We start from the raw sequence: 19,812 nt of genomic DNA, 5'->3' as shown, positions 1-19,812 counted from the left end.
CTTGATGACCCCACAAGATAGCACAAGGGTTTAATCTGTAAAACATGTGAGCCAATAAACACAGCTTAACTAAACTAGCACAGACAATGAAATTGAGTATATTGGTCCTTTACTTTTACATTTAAAGTCGCCTAAAGTCTTTTATTCTGTTTTTCTTGTAGTTCTCATTCATTGGCTTTTGGTTCTATAGGAAATCAGTGAAGGACCCCCGATATGTGCATGCTATACTCTTAACAAAAGGATGGGATCCTGTGCAGAAAATTATACAGAATTGAAGCAACTCCCTTTTTCCTTATTGTTCTTTCTTTTCTTTTTTTTGCGTCTGCCACAATTTTACAGCATTCTTTTACTTTTCTTCGGTATTTGACATAGACAATTTTCTTTGTCAGGGATCCATGCGTTATGCAGGGCATTTTTTGTCATTGTGTTTGACAAGCAGGTTGTCATCCTGTCTCAATCAATGACACTCAAAAATCAACTGAGGACTTAATGTTTCTGTGTAGCTCGTACACTCCCAGATAGACCTGTCAAAGTCTGCCATTCTCTCCAGATTCAAGGGTAAAAAAAAAAAAAAAACTTTCACCAAACCATAAAAGAGACTCATTAACAAATATTGGAATTTTTATATTTTTTATTGTGTTTTATAAGAGAGAACAAAAAAGGAGCATGTTGGAAAAAAAACAGATGAGAAGGTCTATAACTTTAAAGATGGATCATCAGGGCCACAATCTTAACATTCAGACACAATTGTGCACATAAACTCCTTTGTGCATCTTGACACCTGCACACACAGATGCACATCAAAGGCACCATCACCTGTAGCTCTTTGAAGTTGGTCATCAGTTTGAGTCACTCTATACAAGTCGCGGTGTTATCTGGGAGTTAGATTCATGTGCATCTCTTAAGCAAACACACAGAGTTCATACATTTATTCAGGAAAAAAAACTTTTTTTAAACTCTTCATTTTTACACTTATGCTAACACTGCAAACTGTACGCTCGAAGCATTCACAGTACTATTTAACAGCAAAAACATAAGAAATCACTTCCTGAAACTGCACAATTGTCAATTCTAATTTTACCGGTCCATCTGAAAATGATTCCTGATGAAACTTTGAAAGATTTATTAGTTCCACTTGTAGACACTTTATCAGGATTTGGTGGCTGCTTACAAACATGGAGATTTATTGAAGCAATGCAGAAATAGAGGATGAGGGTTTAGTGAAGCAAACCTTAAGCCCCCCAAGTGCACTCCTGTGTATCTGACTTCAATGACCGCAACCCTCGAGAGGAAATTTCTTTGCCTCAATATGTATGGAAATGAGAGGCAATCATGGCGATGTCTGTTGAGTCTCTTTTAAACATGCAAATGGTCTCCATTTCCCCACCTTCTACCCTTAAGATCTCACCCACAACTTTTTTTTCTGCCTCTATATGTCCTCTGACCTGAAACAGCTCTGGTTTCAATTATCTTTTAAAAATGTACGTAAACCCATCCTACACACTTGGGTGAGCTTATCTCTCCATGTGAATCCCTCCTTTTTCCAAGCTCTCTTTTTCTTCACTTCCCTCACTGATTTGACTCCAAACATCTCCCTCTCTCCCTTTTTTTCCTTTAGAAGTTAGGGATTGAAGGGCTCGATTTCAAAACGGCGCACGTCTCAGCGACTCAAGTGAGGGGTTTGTTCCGCTGCCACACTTCCGTTCACAAATGCTCCAGCTTGGGGAGGAGGGATAAATCCCTGTTAATCTACTGAATCTGGCTCTTTCTGCCTCTTTTGTTCACTGTTACTGAGATCCTTATGTACTGGTCTTTAGGGAGGGGTGTGAGGTTACGAGCGTCTGTGTATGAAGGGTGTGTGAAGGGATTTCAGCAAATCTACCGATGAGCAAACCCCAGACAAAATGTCACAGCTTTCAACATGATGTTGAAGGTTTGACAAGCGTGCACTGTGCAGACCAGTGCAGAGTTTTTTGAGATAATGAACAAGTAAAAAGGAAAATATGTAACTTTATTTAGTCAATTCATGATTGTTTAGATATAGCTGAAAGTTTAAAGTCAATTTGAAGTTTACTCTTCAAAATTTTCTATAAAGCTGCATTCACACCAAATGCAATTTGCATATCCGGGGCATCCAGTTCCCAGCGGTCTTTATTTTTACGATTGTGCCGTTTTTAGGCAAAATTTAAAAAAAACTGTCATTTTCTAGGACATAGTTTCTGCAGAGCGGCAGGATTCATCAGAAAATTTGCCTCCGAGTTATGGGTGAGCCTGTCCTCTTTTCCCATCATCCCTTTGTTTACACTCTCTCCTGCTAATTTACAGCCCCTCACAACCAAATTAACATTACAAGTCCAAGAAAACTGGTGGGCAATATTGGAGCTATCCGGCAGAACAGTTATGAGTCAGATATCAGCCCACACAAGGAAAACAAAGACATACATGTCGTCTACACGTGGATGCATTGGAATGGAGCGGAGCAAGAAGCTTGTGGCCCGCCGATTGTAGATTTTACACAACAATGACAGGCTTTTTCCAACTGCACTTTTTGCCTGCTCCTACTTCAGAATGATTTAAATAAAGAAATGCCTCCATTATGAGAAAAATGCCGCAAGAACAAGTTAAAAACACGATTTTCATTGGAGTGGGTCTTTAAGTAAACGCAAAGAAGGGGTCTTAGGGTCTGCAGCTCGATTTGACCATCGGGTGCGACACGTCAATCTGGCAGCAGCACATTTTGGGCAATGCGTCGATAACTGAAGCATCGATAACTCAAGAGTTCAAATATCTGAACTTTGGCAAAGATGCATCGTGTCAACCAATCAGGTACTCTGCTTTGACCTATGACTTGTTGATGACATGATCAGCAGGTGGAGTCCAAAACCAACATAGAGATAATCTGAACATTTTCCTCCTGACCTTTATAATGTTTATTTGCATTGAGACAATAATAAAAAAAAGTTCCTCTAATTGTATTCTTATTTTTATTTAGTCCTCTCCTTGGACTTATAAGGGACAGCAAGTCTTCGAACTGAATCACAGAGAGATGCAAGTACCGCTCCCCATAATAAACAAACAGGATCGATCAATATCATCCATGTCTTCCATGCATTCTAAAGGAGATATACAGTCAACGTTTCCACGTAGCAATGAGGCTAAAGCTTTTGGGGGTAGCTCCACCCACACGAGTCTGGAGTGTCGAGTTTACAAACACATTTTTGGACAAGTGTCCAGCAGTAAATTTGACGCACCTCACAAGAAAGATGTCTGATGCGAATTTGTCGTGCGAATCGCGTTCGGGCTGCACAATATCGACTAGGCAAAACTTCATAAAATGTTTTCACTTTCGCCTCTGCAAACATTCTTACTGGACACCAGTGGAGTTTAGAGGGTGAATGCAGAGTTGGTTCTTATATGTCCGATGGACTGATGGGTGGAGTTTGTTTTCTGTTGATCTGTGTTTAATGAAAGTGACCCTGAACAGAGCTGAACAGATTTGGCCATTAGCTCAGCAAGAGCCTGTAATCACTATAAGTTGTTTTCCTTTTTCATGCTGTTCATTATTGAACAAATAATCTGTGGGGAGAGAAGCCTGTGCATCTGCCATCTTCTTCCTCTCTCGTTTTATTTCCCTCTGCAGGGATGCACTTGGGAAAGTATTGATTTGGTAGCTTGAAAATAAACTGACAAGTGTGCGAGTGGGGTAATAAACAGACCCGAGGAGAAGAAAAATGTGTAAAAAAATGGCAATGAAGTGCAGGGGGAGGCAGGAGGGCTGAAGGAATTATTCGTTTCAGGATACGTTCAGATGCAGTCGGTTGCTGTTACTGTTGTTTGCCACCCTCAGCTTTTTGGCAGGAACAAACAGTCTGCTTGGTAGATGGGGAGTGGGCTGCACTGTGCTGTGCCACAGCCTTGAACCTGTGAGGCTGAGTAGCAGGGTTTAAAAGACCTTCAAACTCTCAGCATGCTGTTTGTCAGTCATCCAAAAGATTTCCTCAAACACTATTTTCAGAGGACGTAAAAGAAACTAACATATTGGTCTTAAATGTTGACACATTTGATAAACACCAATGAAATGACAAGTTCAGAGCACTCATCTCCCACCTTTGTTCATTGTGTGACCTATGATGCAGGCAAAAGTAGTTTGAACGAATTTATTAGTACAATAAGATCATCTAAATCATTTTTTCCTAAATGTGCACAGTGACAAAATCAACATGTCATTAATTCAAACAGACTTGCCAGACTTTTGTTTGTCTGTTTCTATAAAAGGTAATCTCCTTGTTAATAATGACAGAGCTGTAGTTGTGGCTTCCTCACAGGGAGCTAAGGGCCTTGCACTCTGACAGCTGTCAAGCACCATGCATATGCTGCAAGGACCCTCCGCAGGACTTATTTGTGCCCGCTACATCAGTTGCAACAGCGCTTCACACACAAACTTGTTGATTATCAGCATCAGGAGAGTTGGCAGGGAAAGACTTTTCTGACCGCCTGTCTGCTAATGACAGCCACTGTGATGGTAGATGGGAGAAAGAGGACACAGGCTGTCACTTTGATTCATGCTAGAACAGTTCCAACCGGTGGCTTCTTGCCAATGTCTCAACAGTCGTTATGAGCCCCCCCCCCCACCAAATGACATTTAAAGTGTGAAGCAATGGCTGTCCTTGTGGCTCAGTCACCCTAGGACGAGCCCCGGCTATGAGCGCCGAACCCCTCGCCAATGTTCGCAATGAGGTCACGAACCCTGAAGCCGAATCTCCTGCCACAACTCACTGGCACGATGGAACGTGTGAAAAGTGACCTTCAGAACAGATGTTGTCAATGACCTGATGGTGGCCTAAAACTTTCACCCACATTGGTCCTTCCCTTTTTTATCTTTACTTTACATTAACCATTTTCAGAATAATCATGATGAAGGTTTTAAAGCACGAATAGTTCACTTAACAATTTAAGCTTGTGTATTGATGTCTTCTTTTAAGCATTTTTGGATTGACGGAATAATATCTTTGAACTTTAAAATGAAAAAAAAAGAAGTAAAATATTCAAGTTTAAAAGAGCCTATGAAATTCAATTTACTATGAAAAGTACCAGTTCACTATTTTATTTTTTAACCAATTAAAAGACTGAATGCTTTAGTCTAGTGTAAAATAAGCCATAATAATGTGAGTCATGGCTGCCTAGAAACAGCCACATACATTTTTGTAGCAAAATAGCATTTTTAAGAAATATCTAAATGTTGGTATTGAAAAAAAAACATAAGGAGGAAATTCATCACAGGCAAGACAGAGCTTTTGTTTGTTTTGAAAAATTCACTTCCAATGAAGTTCACACCTGTCTATGGTTTTAGTGTGCATTATCTGACAACACAGCCTTGTGCCTCCAGGCTTTAGTGGAATAACTGTGGCTAAAAGTACATTACAGATGGCTAAAGGAAGGATTTGTGTGGAAGAAACAGCTGACGCAAACGTAGTTGGAGCTGCTGTGCCCGTGAAGAGGCAATCCCTACAACTGCCTGTCTCTTTAAGTGTAACTTGACAGTCAGACCGACAAATACGGCAGCTCCAACCTCATTAGAAAGTCAGCAGCTGCAAATATTTTTGATAAAAAAAGAAAACAGAACACAAGTTATGTAATACAATGTGTAAGCATTATAGCAGCAAGTTGTAATTTGTAAGCCTGCAGCCATTCAATGAAAGGGCAAGAACAATGTTTAATATTTAAGTGAAGCACTGAAATAAACTGAACCGACTGAAACATTTGTGCGAGTTTTGTGTTGCTGCTGTATCATATATTTTAAGTTGTGATTTGAAAAACAGAATATTAAAACACTTTTTTTTTAAGTTTTTTTGGTGTGAAAATTATTTGTGAAGTTTTACATTTATAGTTTAGTATTTTGCAGTTTAGCTTTGTTACTGTGAAATGGTTTAAAGTTAACACTTAATCATTAAGTGTTAACTTTTCTTTTGTTTTAGCAACAAACTAAAATTTCAGGTCAGTTTTGCTGACCTGAAATAGTGGTGAACATTTTTTCCTGCAATGTAACTTTAACTATTAATTCAATGCGTTGGTCAAGAACCTGCTGGAATTGCACGCTTATATGGCTATTAAACTTATAAGTTAGTACTGAAGTTAAAATTAAGACTACGACTGTGCCAATTACCATCAATTGAGCTTATCCGTAAAGATCCACTTTGAAGAAAATTGTGTTTTTGGTGTTTTTAGGATGTTCTTGTGGCATTTTTCTGATGATGGACATATGTAAATAAAATTAAGCTTGAAGTTGCATTTCTGGGCATTTTTTTATTCAAATTGTTGTGAATCAAGAGCATTTTTGTTGCACTGGTAATGCTATGCTGGGGTTGCAAGGGGTATAAGCTAGTGTTTTTCAACCGGTGTGCCGCGGCACACTAGTGTGCCGTGAGATATGGTCTGGTGTGCCAGGGGAAATTACCCATTCACTGATCTAAAAATATTTATCATCTCCAGGATATCAGCTTTGTGTTCATCCAAACAGGCCCTGATAAAACACTGAGTAGTTAGTAAAATGAAAGATCATAAAATAATTTTTCTTTGTTTATTTGATTATATTAAAGACATTTTGATGAGAATGACGGTACCGCGATTTAGCCGCAGTTTCTTTTTTTTTTTTTTTTTTTTTTAGCCGCAGTTTCTGCTCTGTTTTCGGAAACGTTCCCCCCTTCAACTGTCTCCACCAATCATTCTTGGACCCCTAATCATACGTCATCAGTCTGACCAATCAGAAGTGGTTAAAGTCTTCACTTCCTTGTTCCGATTCTGCTCATAGAGTCGCTCAGTTCCATCAAAAATACCAGCTAAAGCTCGTCTTTAGAGGTGTAGCTTCCCGTGGGATCCGTTGTCAGACCGTGGAACAAGTGAACAAAACAATGAAGCTCAGAGGAGCGAATCTGTCTGCCATCAGCGGCAGTTTTCACACTACATCTCCCATAATGCATCGGGTCAAAGTGACAGCGTCTCTGCGCTACAATCAGTCTTCCCTGTTAAACGTCTTGAAACCTCAACGAACACACATGAAACAGTTTTTAAATGTTCTTGATGAAATCAGAGGTCAACAGTTTAGTTTCTCCTTTAGGATTTTTGTTTATTAACAGCCAAACATCCCAGAGTTTGGTCCAAGTCATCTTTCTAAATGAAACACTTTTCTAATAATGTCTGGATTGAAGGACAAATTCGCTTTCAGACTTCAGTCACTTTTGAAAAATTAAAAGTTAAGTTTAAATAGAAGTAATAACAACATTTAAAGAAACAGCATTAAAGTGAAGTGGCCAACAGACACAATTAAACCAAATTGAAACAATTTAAACTAAAACATTTTTGTTAAAGTTTTCAAAGACTTTATCTTTGTTTGAGACAGAAGAAAAACTAATAAAACTTCAACATGTTCACTTTTTGTGAAGTTACAGAAAACATATTTTTTTAAGTTTTGTGTAAAATTTATCAAACATATTTTGATCATATTGTTGAAAAATTACAGTTGCCTTTGCACCAACATTTAAAAAATATTTTAAAAATAATCACTATTTAGAAAGAATATATTTGGTTTTTGTGAGGTTACATAAAATTGCAATAACAACTACCAGGGTAAAATTTCAAATAATTTAGTTGAAAATTATTACTGAAAACTAACTTAACTTTTATTACAACTTTTAGAAAAAACAGCTTTTTCTGCCACAATTATCACAAAAATGCATGTGAGATTGTCGAGGGACTGCTCATCAATACAGACCATAGAGTTTCTTCTTTTTTAATTTTTGGATGCTGGTGTGCCGCTGGATTTTTGTCAAGGATAAAGTGTGCCTTGGCTCAAAAAAAGTAAAAAAAAAAAACACTGCGCTTCCGGGACAGATGGATGATGGGAAATGGGGACAAGCTTACTTCCCAATCAACAGTTCCACTTACAACTCTGAAGCAAATTTCTAAAGTACTCCTGCCGCTCTGTAGAAACTATGTCCAAGGAAACAGCACAAGTTTTTTTTTTTGATATTTGGATAAAAATGGCATAATCATAATTAATTAAACACTTGGAACATTTTGAAAAAGATCAGATGATAATTGGAGTGGGATTTTAAAAGCTAAGGCTGGCTCCATAAACCAAATGGCTCATAAAATGTGGAACTTCTCCTTTTTTAAGCTGTGATTAGAATGATAAACAACATTTAATATGTGAATATTCCATAGAAAACCACTTTGTTTACTATTACTACAGTTGATGTTGCTTTAGTCTTTTATTTATGGAACTTTGCATGTGAAAATGTCTGAACCTTTCCTTCGTTCATTTCGCCCACAGTCTATTCGAGAAGTCACGGGCTACGTGTTAGTGGCTCTTAACCAGTTTGACCACCTGCCACTGGAGAACCTGAGGATTATTCGAGGAACAAAGCTCTACGAGGACCGTTACTCTCTTGCAATCTTCCTCAATTACAGACGTGATGGAAACTTTGGCCTGCGACATTTGGGTCTCATAAACCTTGCAGGTAAATGAATGAATTATTACTCACTGGGTTGTCATTCTTATGTGAATTTTTTCCTCTCACATATCTTGTCCCTTAAATCTAACTTTAGCTCTTGCAATTAATCCCGTTAGACTAAACGATTTGTTCAGAATCCCAATGTTCTGAGAAGAGCTGACATTTCTCCACATTACTCACACTGAAGTTAATCTCCTTAGATTTCCAACCCACTCTTCAGTTGACCTGCACCTGTTTTCTGACAAGCTGGCAAATGTGAATGTGACTGCTAATAAAATGTGTGCTAAGTGGGAAAACAAATGTGTGGGCAACTCCAACACCATGTGAACAATTAATCCTGGAGCTCGCAGGTTTCTAGGTCTTCTAGTGCTGTGACCCTTGTCAGAAAAAAAACAAAAAAAATAATCATAAATGCATATATACAAAATGTTTTGGGTTTTTCTGTCTCAACAAACAGAAGAATTGTGGCTTGTTTTGCCGAGTTTTTATATCTATTGCAATCAAATTTTCAGATTTTTACCGTTAAGATGTAAAAATGAAGTTGACCACTTAACTTACATCATTGACATGCATGATTTCCAGAGCTCAGATTTATACTATTAAATTACTTTATGAAAGTCAGAAGAAAGAAATGTAATGGGCTCTTTGTTTTTTTTAACTGTTGATTCAGTTATTTTACCGTAACCATTGCACCACTTTAAATCAGCTTTTTGTTTCTTTGAAACAGTCCATGATCATGAATTCTGATGTCTTTTTGCATCTCATTTAATATAATTTGACATTTCTGATGCAACATTCATTTTGTCTATCATTGTCCTTAGCAGACAAGATCCCCAGAATATTTAAGCAGAGGATGCTTTTTATTTATTTTTTTATTTGAATTTATATTGCTCAGTGTTTTTTGATAGAGGAAGTGACTATTAGGCAGTTCTCTGTAATGTGACCAAGTCCCAATCTAAATCTACATGCAACGCAATAATGTTGAGTAAATCCAATAAAAGGATTTATAAAGTTTATGTAATAATGTGAAGTAAATTCAACATAATGATTAATAAATTCAATGCAAGAATGTAGAGTACATTTTACATAATAGCACTATGTAAACTTACTATAACTGTGTACTGTAGTACTTATTCAGGATAGTTTGTTAAATGTTAGTCATCCACTCTTTCTCAAATTGAAAAAGAATAGTTTTGTGGGACTGATTGTCGATACTTTTTTATTTAAATTCAATGTTTCATTTCTTTGAGTGTGCAGAACAGAGGTTTTTCTGGTGTAAAATCCGACTATTTTTTTAACATAGTAATCAATGGGATTAGGGCAAGTTTTGCTTCTTTTTGTAACCAGCCTCCAGTGGTGATCTGCAATATTTGACCACTTCGGTGTTTGCGTATGAGATCAACAGCATATATTTCACGGACTCCACAAGAAAATAAAATAATTTGTCACTTTTATGAAAAAATTATAGTGATAAAATTGCAATAAAATACATGCAGTTAAAATACATGCAGATTTATCAACATGTATTTAGAAAGTAATACGCTGTGTTTCAAAGGGAAAGAACAACTCATTTTGTGATTTGCTGCAAAATCATCTATGACAAAAGGCTGCATTCCATCATAATTCCCTCAGAGTTAAAGACAATGAAGCAGGTCTGTTACTCTAGTCTGCATTTTCATTTCACTTTGCCTCATATTCTCCTTCACATTTTTGCACCATACTCTGAGAATTAAATTTATCCGGCACCAGCAGCAGCTTATTGCCAAGCCAATCCTTTTTATTGTGGTGCCAAGTTGAAGACAGTGCTGGGGGAGCCGGAGCTGGACTCCATGAGAGACTGCTTTTTGATGTGCCATTTGTGGCCTTAAGCTACGAAGTGAAGAGGAAGTTATGCACAAAAGCCCTGGTGTGTGTAGCTGTATTTGATCATTTCACATTTACCCAATGTATTTTGCTAAACAGTTGCTGTTTAGAAGAGTCTTGTAAATGTTGGGCTCCTTAGCTAAAAATCATAATGTGAGAAAACGTTTTATTTCATTTTTTTTCGACAGGAAATGGGGGACCAGCTGGTAAAGTATTTGGTTGGTTCTTCCTGTTAAGATTCCTGTCTGGCAACACCTTTCAATGCTGAAGGCTTTGTCTGTACTCCAGTATTTGGTAAAACTATAGTTTCAGGTGCCATTCCAGTCATTTACACTGTTACAAAAGCTTAAATACTAAAACTTTTTTTTTTTCAATTTCAATGTTTTTATCCAACTCAAAGTCAATAGCTAAAGGTTTTAATTTCCAGTGGTCTTTTACATTGATTTATAAATAGGAGAAGAACATGACAAACTGTAGGTGTCCTTTCTGAAACTCTTTACGACCAACTTTTACTATGTATATTTCTTTACCACTATTATATCAATAGTCCACCCAGTAAAAAAAAAACGTGCCGTATTTTCCGCACTATAGAGTGCACTGGAATATCAGTCGCATTAAGCGAGACAAAAGAGACAAAAGAGTCAGAAATAAGTTTTTCAGTCTGTGTTTACTCTATACCTTATTTGTGACCTGCTCCATGTTAGCCACGTTAGCTTATATTCACAATACCTCCAACTTCCAACCTTGTTTGCAACACATAAGAAAAAGGACTGATACCGCTGAAGCAAACTACAGTTTTGTCTGTGTGTATCAGGCCATTGGTGTGTATTAGATGGATAGATTAGATAGATTTGCTTTATTGTCATTGTCCGTTGTACAATTAAATTGAATCATCACCATTTACAAGAATAGCAAGGAATAACAAAATATAATATTTATAAATCAGTAAATACAAGTGTACAAATATAAACTGTAATAAAGAATGTCCGCAATTTGTGTGCAAAACTGCGTACAAAAATTGTGTTAGACGTGTCAGATGTGCAAGAGGAAGCAATGAGGTAGAGTGTTGACGTTGTGGACAGAAGTATGGATAAGCATATATATATATATATATATATATATATATATTTATGCATGTACATATGGATGTGCTATTGGAGATTTTATCTGTGCATTTTGGAATTGAGGATGGTTATTGCCTTTGTAAAGAAGCTGTTTTTGAGTCTGTTTGTTTTGCTTCTAACTATTTGACCCTACTATTTTAAAAAAATGCTGTGCAACTGTTTTGAAATCGTCATTAGTTTTAAAGTGGTGTAATATCAAGTTGTGTGTGCGTAAATTTTATTATGCATTTGTATGTTTTTGATATTCCAGTATATATGTGAATAAACAATTGCATATAAAGTTAAAGTCCCATTATCTGTCACACACCTAGGTGTCGTCCGCATTTGATCCATCCCCTTTGGGGGCGGTGAGCTGCAGAAACAGCCACGCTTGGGAACCATGAGGTGGTTTTAACCCCCCAATCCAACCACTTAATCCTGAGTGTTGAGCATTAAGAGTCACTCGGCCTGGATTTGAACTCACGACTTTCCAGTCACAGGATGGGCACTCTACCCCAACGCCACTGAGCTGGACATATAGTATTGTTTAAGTTACACAAAATGTATCGTATGAGGTAGAAATCAAGCATTTTGCACAAACAAATCCAAAGTTAAATACAAACAGGCAAGATGCAAGTTACAAATTTAATTATCGTACACACACAAATCCATTAAGACTATTTTCTCTCTATACATGTTTATCACAAAATCACTTTAACATCCTTAAGCACAACTGGAATAAATCCATTTATAATTTATTTTTGGGGAAAAAATAAATAGGTTTTATTAAGTTGTGGGAAAAGATACCTTTACAAAGCAAGACTTTTTTTACTGCCCCTTTTAAACATCTTTTTTCTTGTTGTTCAAGCAAGTTAAGTCTAAAGGCAGCTGTTTTAATCATCATGAGAAATGTGGTTTTACTTTCTAAATTGTCCATTATATTTCCATTCCTTCCTTAGGGACGTGTGAAGTGATCAATAGAATCCATAAGAAACATAGGATGAAACTTATTAACTACATGAGGGGCTAATCGAGGGAAAGCAAAATAAAAGACCTCTCAGAGCAGAAACCCACACACACTTCCACTCGAGTCCAAATTGCTTTGGGATGAAATCAATTTGTTACTAGTATATTGTGGCATTACACTTATTGATTTTCTTCCTTTGGTGCAGTCTCTGCCATCTGTAACTGGACCCTATGGATTTAAGGCAACTGGAGGAATTTGGTTGGGCATAGGGCTCCCTCTGATGCACCTTTCAATCAGGCTTAGCTAAGAGATCCTCATGAATATGAAACATAAGCCATAGTCAAGCTGTGAAAACTTTGGGGATGTTTTTTGTGTGCATGCAGTGCTGTGTGAAATAAGCAACGGAAAGGACCCTCTTGTGCAAAATAAAAAAATAAGTGAGTAACAGCCATTTTCCAAAAGAAAAGCAATAGAATCTAAAAAGAAATAAATTATTTTTAAATATGCAAGTTTATTATTTTCCCCAGTTTCAAGCATGATAACATTTTTATTTTGATGTGTTAAATATTTGAGTTCATGTGTGTATTTAGTAAACCTTGAGCAGTCTCTTTGCTTTTCACTTGGCCCACTTCTCTGAAAATGTAATAAAAGCCTCAGAAAAGCTTTACAATTTAACACCTTTTACTGCAACCACCTCACTTTCTCATATTTCATCCCTTTTCACATTTGTTTGATATTCTTTCCTTTTTTTAAACACCCCGTGCCTACATGGAGTCTGTCTCAAATGAAGCATCCAATCTGAGGCCCCATCTGCTGAATGATCCTTTCTCATCGCATACATGTACACAAGCCTGTGTTTTACGCCAAGGCGTCATCCACTCCTTCATGGCCCATCTGTTCTGTTTGTATCAGTCCCACTTTCTGTCTGTTTTCCATCTTTTCATCACTCTCTCTGTCTTTTGTCATATATCAGTTGGCTGTCTTGATTTGTCTCATTATTGCCTTTCACACAAGCACACATGCTATCATGTTGGCAAACTCTGTTTAGCACTTTGAGGCTTTCTGTGTTCTCCGAAGCGCTGTGTGGTCGAGGCATCATCTGGTCCATGTCCTGCCAGTGTCACCCAACAGCAGAACAAAGGGTGAGAGGAGAACGGAAAGGGAAAAGAACCAGGGTGTTTCCCTCACTCAAGTTGCTGAACAAGCCAGTGCCTATCTATGAGAGTTAGAATTTTTTTATCCATCCAACTACAAAGAAAAGAGTATTTCTGCCACAGGAGGTAGTCTAGATTGTGCATGTCACCAGGTTCAGTTCTACCTCCTGCCTGGCAGCTAACAGACCTTAGGTCTTCTTCAATTGTGTGTCTAATTGATTACTTCCCATGCAATTACTCCCGTGTCACACTCAATATTTCACAGCTCCAGGATAGGGGCAGCAGGGACTTCTTTATGAAGGACGACATTGATATTGTCACATTTGTGAGGCACTAATGTGGATTGTGAGGAGGCACATGTTAAATTAAAGTCCAGAACAGACCATCAATGTTGGTGGATGTTAATAGATTGCTATGTACTACAACTGACTTACAAAAAAAGTATAGAAACTGCTGCCTTTTTTCTTCTTTCTGTTTTAGTTTTGCACTGAATAGAAATTAACACACCTAACTGTATTAGTTTCATCTTATTAAACACAAAAATACTAAATTAATTTTAAAATTCAGAAATGGAATATCTTAATCCTCCTAAGTCTTATGCTATTTTCCTGGCAATGCGCGTTCAAGCGACCACTTCAATAAAAGGTTTATGTATTCGTGCTTCTATGCACATTTAAGGCTTCTGCGTTCAAAACGTGTTGTTACTCACTTTTTTAAGACTGTTTTTTGGCTCTACATACAAAACTCATGTCCTTTGAATATGCGTCATAAGTTAAACCAGTTGAACTTTGACCAATCGGACTCAGATTTGGTAGTGACATATGGGTAGCGTTCTTTTTAATTCACAGAAGGGCCAACCGTTTTAGAACCAAGTCTTTCATAAATCGGCATAGATCTGGGAAAGAAAAAGGTCTGGAGCAAGATTCGCGAGTTTTGCACTGCTTTGATATTCCACACCAAGCTTCTTCCAACTGTAGGTATCAGGTAGTGGCAGTCCAGTGTGAACACCTTATGCTAAAAGCACGTTCAAGAACCCAAATTCAGCGCATTTTTGAACGTGCGACACATGCCCGATGCATACGCAGCATTAGGCTTCGCTTTGGTTGTTCAGCGTAAAAATAAAAAAAAATAAAAAATATGAATCCTCTGCATTTTTGCTTCCTGTTTGGGAAACTGCAGGCATTTGTAGTTTCAAGTCCTGAAGTCTATCCATGGACACTGATTCATTTTTCCTAATGGAGCCATGTACCCACTGATCTCTGCCACCATGACACCTAACAGGAGCTTCCATGTTGTACAGAGGCAGGTTATTAGTCTGTATAGTGGGATGGATTTGCCCTTTTGTTAGCAGCTCAGAGTGGGTTCCAATCTATTACCAGGTGATTGATTTGTGCTGCAAGCAGTCTGTTTCTTTAGTCAGAGTATGTATGTTGTGAGGCTCGAGGCAGATTCTAAAGTTGTCACACACAGTTAAAAAAAAAAACAAATCAAAAGAATTTTTTGTCGGCTCCGAAATTAAATACGTTGACTTTGATGAATGAGATTTTGAATCAATGAGAAAGCAGTAGGACATATTATGGAATTTTGATTGCTTGTTTTGTTTTACTCTAGAAACAACTGTAAAAACTTTTTGAAAATTTGTAAAAAAAAAAATATATATATATATATAGTTGGATAGATTAAAAATATACAGTTTATCCATAGGAATTTTTATAAGGCAGCATTCTACAGAAACAAACACATTCATACTAGCTATTAAACCCTTTGACCCCTCCCCTTTCTGCCCTTGCATCCTAAAAATGAAAAAGCTTATTTCTGCCCCATAGGCCAAATCCCTGAGTAAGTTGAGCAGTTATTGACTGGTAGAGAAATGGACATAAAAAGGCCCTTTTTCTCTTTAACACAGGTTTCCAAAAAAGATATGTCTGTTATGAATTCAACACAAGACTTGGATTCACCAATTGTCTCTTAAATGTCGGGACAAACCCAGACTTTTTATAGTGAGAGGGTGTGACTTCTTTGGTACATCTTTGAGGAACTATTTAACGTGTTAAATAAATTAACTTAATAGATGTAAGTTCAAATGATCTCCAAATGTCAGAAGGTCCTTGGGCAAACTGCTAAACCCCAAATTAATGATTGTTATTCAGCCAAACTGTGTGGAAATGGAAAAAAAAACAAAAACACCTGTTAGTCCTAAAAATCCGATTTGTCTGGTCATTTCACTTTATGCTGCAATTTAATTGACCTGAATTACAAAACTTTTTCAGATAATATTTGGCTGTTATGTTAGAAAGTTGAGGTATTTGTTTACTAAAGGAGTTAAAAATATAAATTACAACAAACATTTATTTTAGGGACACACCCTTTTTAACTCTTTCTTTCCTTCTCAGTTTATGCCAAGGATGTCAATGATATAGTACATTATTATGGTTTCTCTAGTAAACCCATCAGTCTTAGCTAAAGAACCAAAAGTGTTGTTCATAAAGTGCAGGAAACTGGATAACTGCATTCCTTTAGATTGAGATGTACACTTCTAATCCAATCTATTACTATTAAAGTTTTTCTCAAATGCTAAAACACATTTCACAAATGTGTCCTCCATGTTCCCCAATGCCTAAACACAGCATCCTTTTCTAAAGCTACATAAACACAACCACACCTTCTCACTTCAAAACTCAAACTTTCACGTCAAAAGAGCAGCTCGCAGTGTTCAAAACTGTAAACACTATGCACATCATTTCACACTACAGCAAAACAATGGAAAACACAATGCTCAATTTGTGGGAAGGTTTTTTTGTTTTTTTTCCCAACTGCCGATGCATACCGTATTTTCCGGACTATAAGTTGCCCTTTTTTTCATAGTTTGGCAAGGGGTGCGACTTATACTCCGCAGCCACTCATATGAGAAATAAATTGAAATAAATACATTGTTAACCCTCCTGTTATGTTCATTTGTGAGGAACAGAGATGATGTTCCTGGGTCAATTTGATGTATGAGGTATGTTAAGTGTTAAGAGGATGTTAAGTGACTCAGAGAATCGGCAAACTTTTTTTACAGTAACATCTTGAAGGCTAAGAACATAATATTCTATTTTCCAATGATTTCATAGATTCAGAAATGCAATAAAAATGACAACTGTTTCTACAAATACAGGATGAAAACAGAGTATTAGTTGGCCAATGATGCTTCATGAAAAGAATAAATAAATAAGCTTGAGAAAGAATTACTGTGAAATTATGAGCTAAACAGTCTGCTATGATTGTGTCATATGAGGTTGTGCAAGTTATTAGTGCTTGGTCTCAGATTTTGTCAAATAAATTTCCCGTCAAAATGCGACTTATAGTCCAGTGCGACTTATCTGTGTTTTTTTCTACTTTATAATGCATTTTTGGGCTGGTGTGACTTATACTCCGGTGCGACTTATAGTCCGGAAAATACGGAAAATATTTTTAGAAACTTTATAGTAATGGATGTTCTTAGATCTCCACAGAGAATTAAGCTTTTAGATTTGTGAGTTTCATATGAAGAGCATAAATCTTAATTCTGCATGTAAACTACTGTAACACATCTCAATGCAAAAACAGAATCTATTGACCACAACAGTACACTTGAAAACATCGAGTGTGAAGTTATTTTATTTACTGTATTTACACCACAATTACTGTACGCTGAGCTGCATCGGGTCACATCACCTCATCCACATCGTAGGCTATATTGCCAGGCACCGCAGGAAAAATGCCCTGGAATGACGAATCCATCCTTGGAAGGCCTCAACTGGGATGTCAGCACAGGCCAGCTCCATTGCCCTTATGAGTTCTCTCTAGTTTATGGGTGTCTGTCATAAACCTTCCATCTCCAAGATGAGAAGAACTCCTCTATAGGGTTCAGGAAAGGGGAGTAGGGTGGCAGACAGACGTTTAAAAAGTGGTTACTGTTGGTGGTGTGCCACTCTATGATTTGGTTTGTTCTATGGAATGCAACATTGTCCCAAATGATCAATAAATGTGATGTGATGGCCCAGGAGGGTGTTGTTGGCGGTCCAGGAGGATGTCTTTTAGCTCCTCTAGAAAGGTGAGGAGACGTTGGGTGTTTTAAGACCCAAGGACAGCATGCCGCTGGACAAGCCCCTCCAAATCCATTACTGAACAATGAGTAATATTACCCCTCCGTTGGCCAGGAACCTCAGGGATGGCTCTTTGGTCAATGATGTTACGGCCTCTTTTCCTCCATTTCTGCAGATGGAATGCCCTGATAGTGGTGGCCACGATGAACCTACTCAGGTTTTGACGGACTCCTTGTCCGCATTAGCCATTGTCCTGCCATGGACACTGACTGTTGCTCGCATCTCATCCATAATTATGGCTAATTATTGCTCTCCCTCCTGGACCTCCTTGTCACCCTTGTTGGCCTCCTCCTCTGTTCCTCCTCTGGTTTGAATTCCTCTTCCTCGTTGGCCTGCTCCTCTTCCTCCATGGCCAGCTTTTCTTCCTCCTCTGACTCAAATTCCTCTTCCCTGGACTCTTCCCTAATCCATTGTGTTTGTTTGGAATCTTAAGCAAACTGTGCACTCTGAACTTGCTTTTAAACGTGTGGTCACAGCATTAGCAACAATTTTGAGTCGTTGTGTGTAATGAATGACGCAAGGTGTGTTCATTGTGTTCAAATATTGCTGGCAAGTATTTTGCATCACATGAGCTTTCATTTGAGAATAAGTGCAGAGTTCTTTTGCAACTTGTGTTTTAGCAAAAAAAATGTGTTAAGATTTATGAGAATGGAGGATTGTGTTTTATGAAGTGTATATTCGTGTGAAATGTGTTTATGATATTGAAAAAAGGTGGCTAGATTTAGTAAATGTGTTTTGACAACTGGTCATTTGGTTTAGGGGACTGGCTTTTGTGTTTTAGAATTTGAGAAAAACTGTCATCACTTTGTAGTAGTGTTTTGCTGTCTGCTGATAGACACAAAGAAAGACAAAAAAAAATAAGGTTCCAGTCAAGTGGGGTGCAGACCGTACCCTGACGGTGCTCTAGTATAACCTCATAGCTGACATGCTTTTGTTTGAATTTTAGATTTTCTTTCCTCCCCTTGGTTGGACTCAGACCCTGGTTAAATATGTCCAGTCCAGAGACTGTTTTTCATTTTAATCCAGCTGCCAGGCTGATCACGCCTGTATAACTGCCATGTGAGCCTCAAGAACAGCAATGTATTTTTGGTCAAAGTTCATTCAATGTTTTTTTTGCATTTCTGCATGCTATTTTACTCATCGTTCATTGTTGTTTCTTTCTCTATTTGTTTTCTTTGTTTTTCTTTCTTGCTTGTAGATTTAACTTATCTCTTTGTATTGCGATATGATTTTATCTCCCTGGTCCTCCATCTCATCCATAAAGCTCTGATTACCAGGATTTTATCACAGCTCAAGCTGAAAATAGACAAGGATGCATTCCCACTCCCCATAACCACTCTGTCCTGATTTTTTTTTTTTTTTTTTTTTCTCTTCTCATGTTTAAGCAGATGCTTTGCCTTGCTCGGATTTAATTCCATAATCCCTAAATCTCAGCCATTTTTCATAAAGGAAACAATTGCACAAAGGGCGGGCCAAATGAAATCAGCAGCCTTTGAATGTAATTATCTCAGCAGAGTAGAGGAGGATGTTTGGGGGAAGGAGGCCAGGCCAACACCCCTACAACCTGTATTTTATTGCAAAAAAATATATCAGTTTTCTTCTTTGCATTGACATTGAGAAAAAAAAGGTAATATGCAATTTAAAAAATGAATAATTTAAAGTTTAAAATGACCTCAAGTAGAAAAGTTGGACTTCCCTGATTGGGTCACCATGAAAGTTTCCATACATTCACACATTATTGTCACAATGATCTAAAATCAATTTAGCCTAAACTGGCAAACTTTAGTTCTTTAAAGTTTCAGTTAAATGATGAAACTACCTTCCTCTGTCTTGCATCCTGCATATCTGACTGCTGTGTTGCTACACTGAACTATTTTTATTGTACTGCTGCATTCAGGTCTACCGCCGCATGTCCAGGAACAAAGCCTGCTTCCTTTCATTGTTAAGGTTTTGTGTAAGATCAATACTTCCAGAAAAAAGGAGAAAAATAAAAAACATGGTTTGACATTTAAAATGAAACCAAGAACTATGTCCGTAAAAACTCACATTAGGAATATTAGGAATATAACTCATTTTGTTCTTGTACAA

At 37.5% G+C, this 19,812-nt stretch overlaps 1 protein-coding gene across 1 annotated transcript in view; it reads left to right on the top strand.

Moving 5' to 3' along the window:
* The window catches only part of erbb4b (erb-b2 receptor tyrosine kinase 4b), a 298,426-nt gene that overhangs the window by 161,232 nt on the left and 117,382 nt on the right, over positions 1-19,812 (top strand). Inside the window, exon 3 of the mRNA XM_011489669.4 lies at positions 8,330-8,516. Coding sequence (XP_011487971.1) covers positions 8,330-8,516 — 187 coding nt within the window. The remainder of the gene's footprint in view (positions 1-8,329; positions 8,517-19,812) is intronic.

The sequence above is a fragment of the Oryzias latipes genome, chromosome 21 (assembly GCF_053564925.1).
Source record: "Oryzias latipes strain Hd-rR chromosome 21, Olatipes_Hd-rR_3.1".
Taxonomy (NCBI): domain Eukaryota; kingdom Metazoa; phylum Chordata; class Actinopteri; order Beloniformes; family Adrianichthyidae; genus Oryzias; species Oryzias latipes.
Note: the sequence above shows the minus strand (reverse complement) of the source record. Positions and strands in the feature narration are given on the sequence as shown.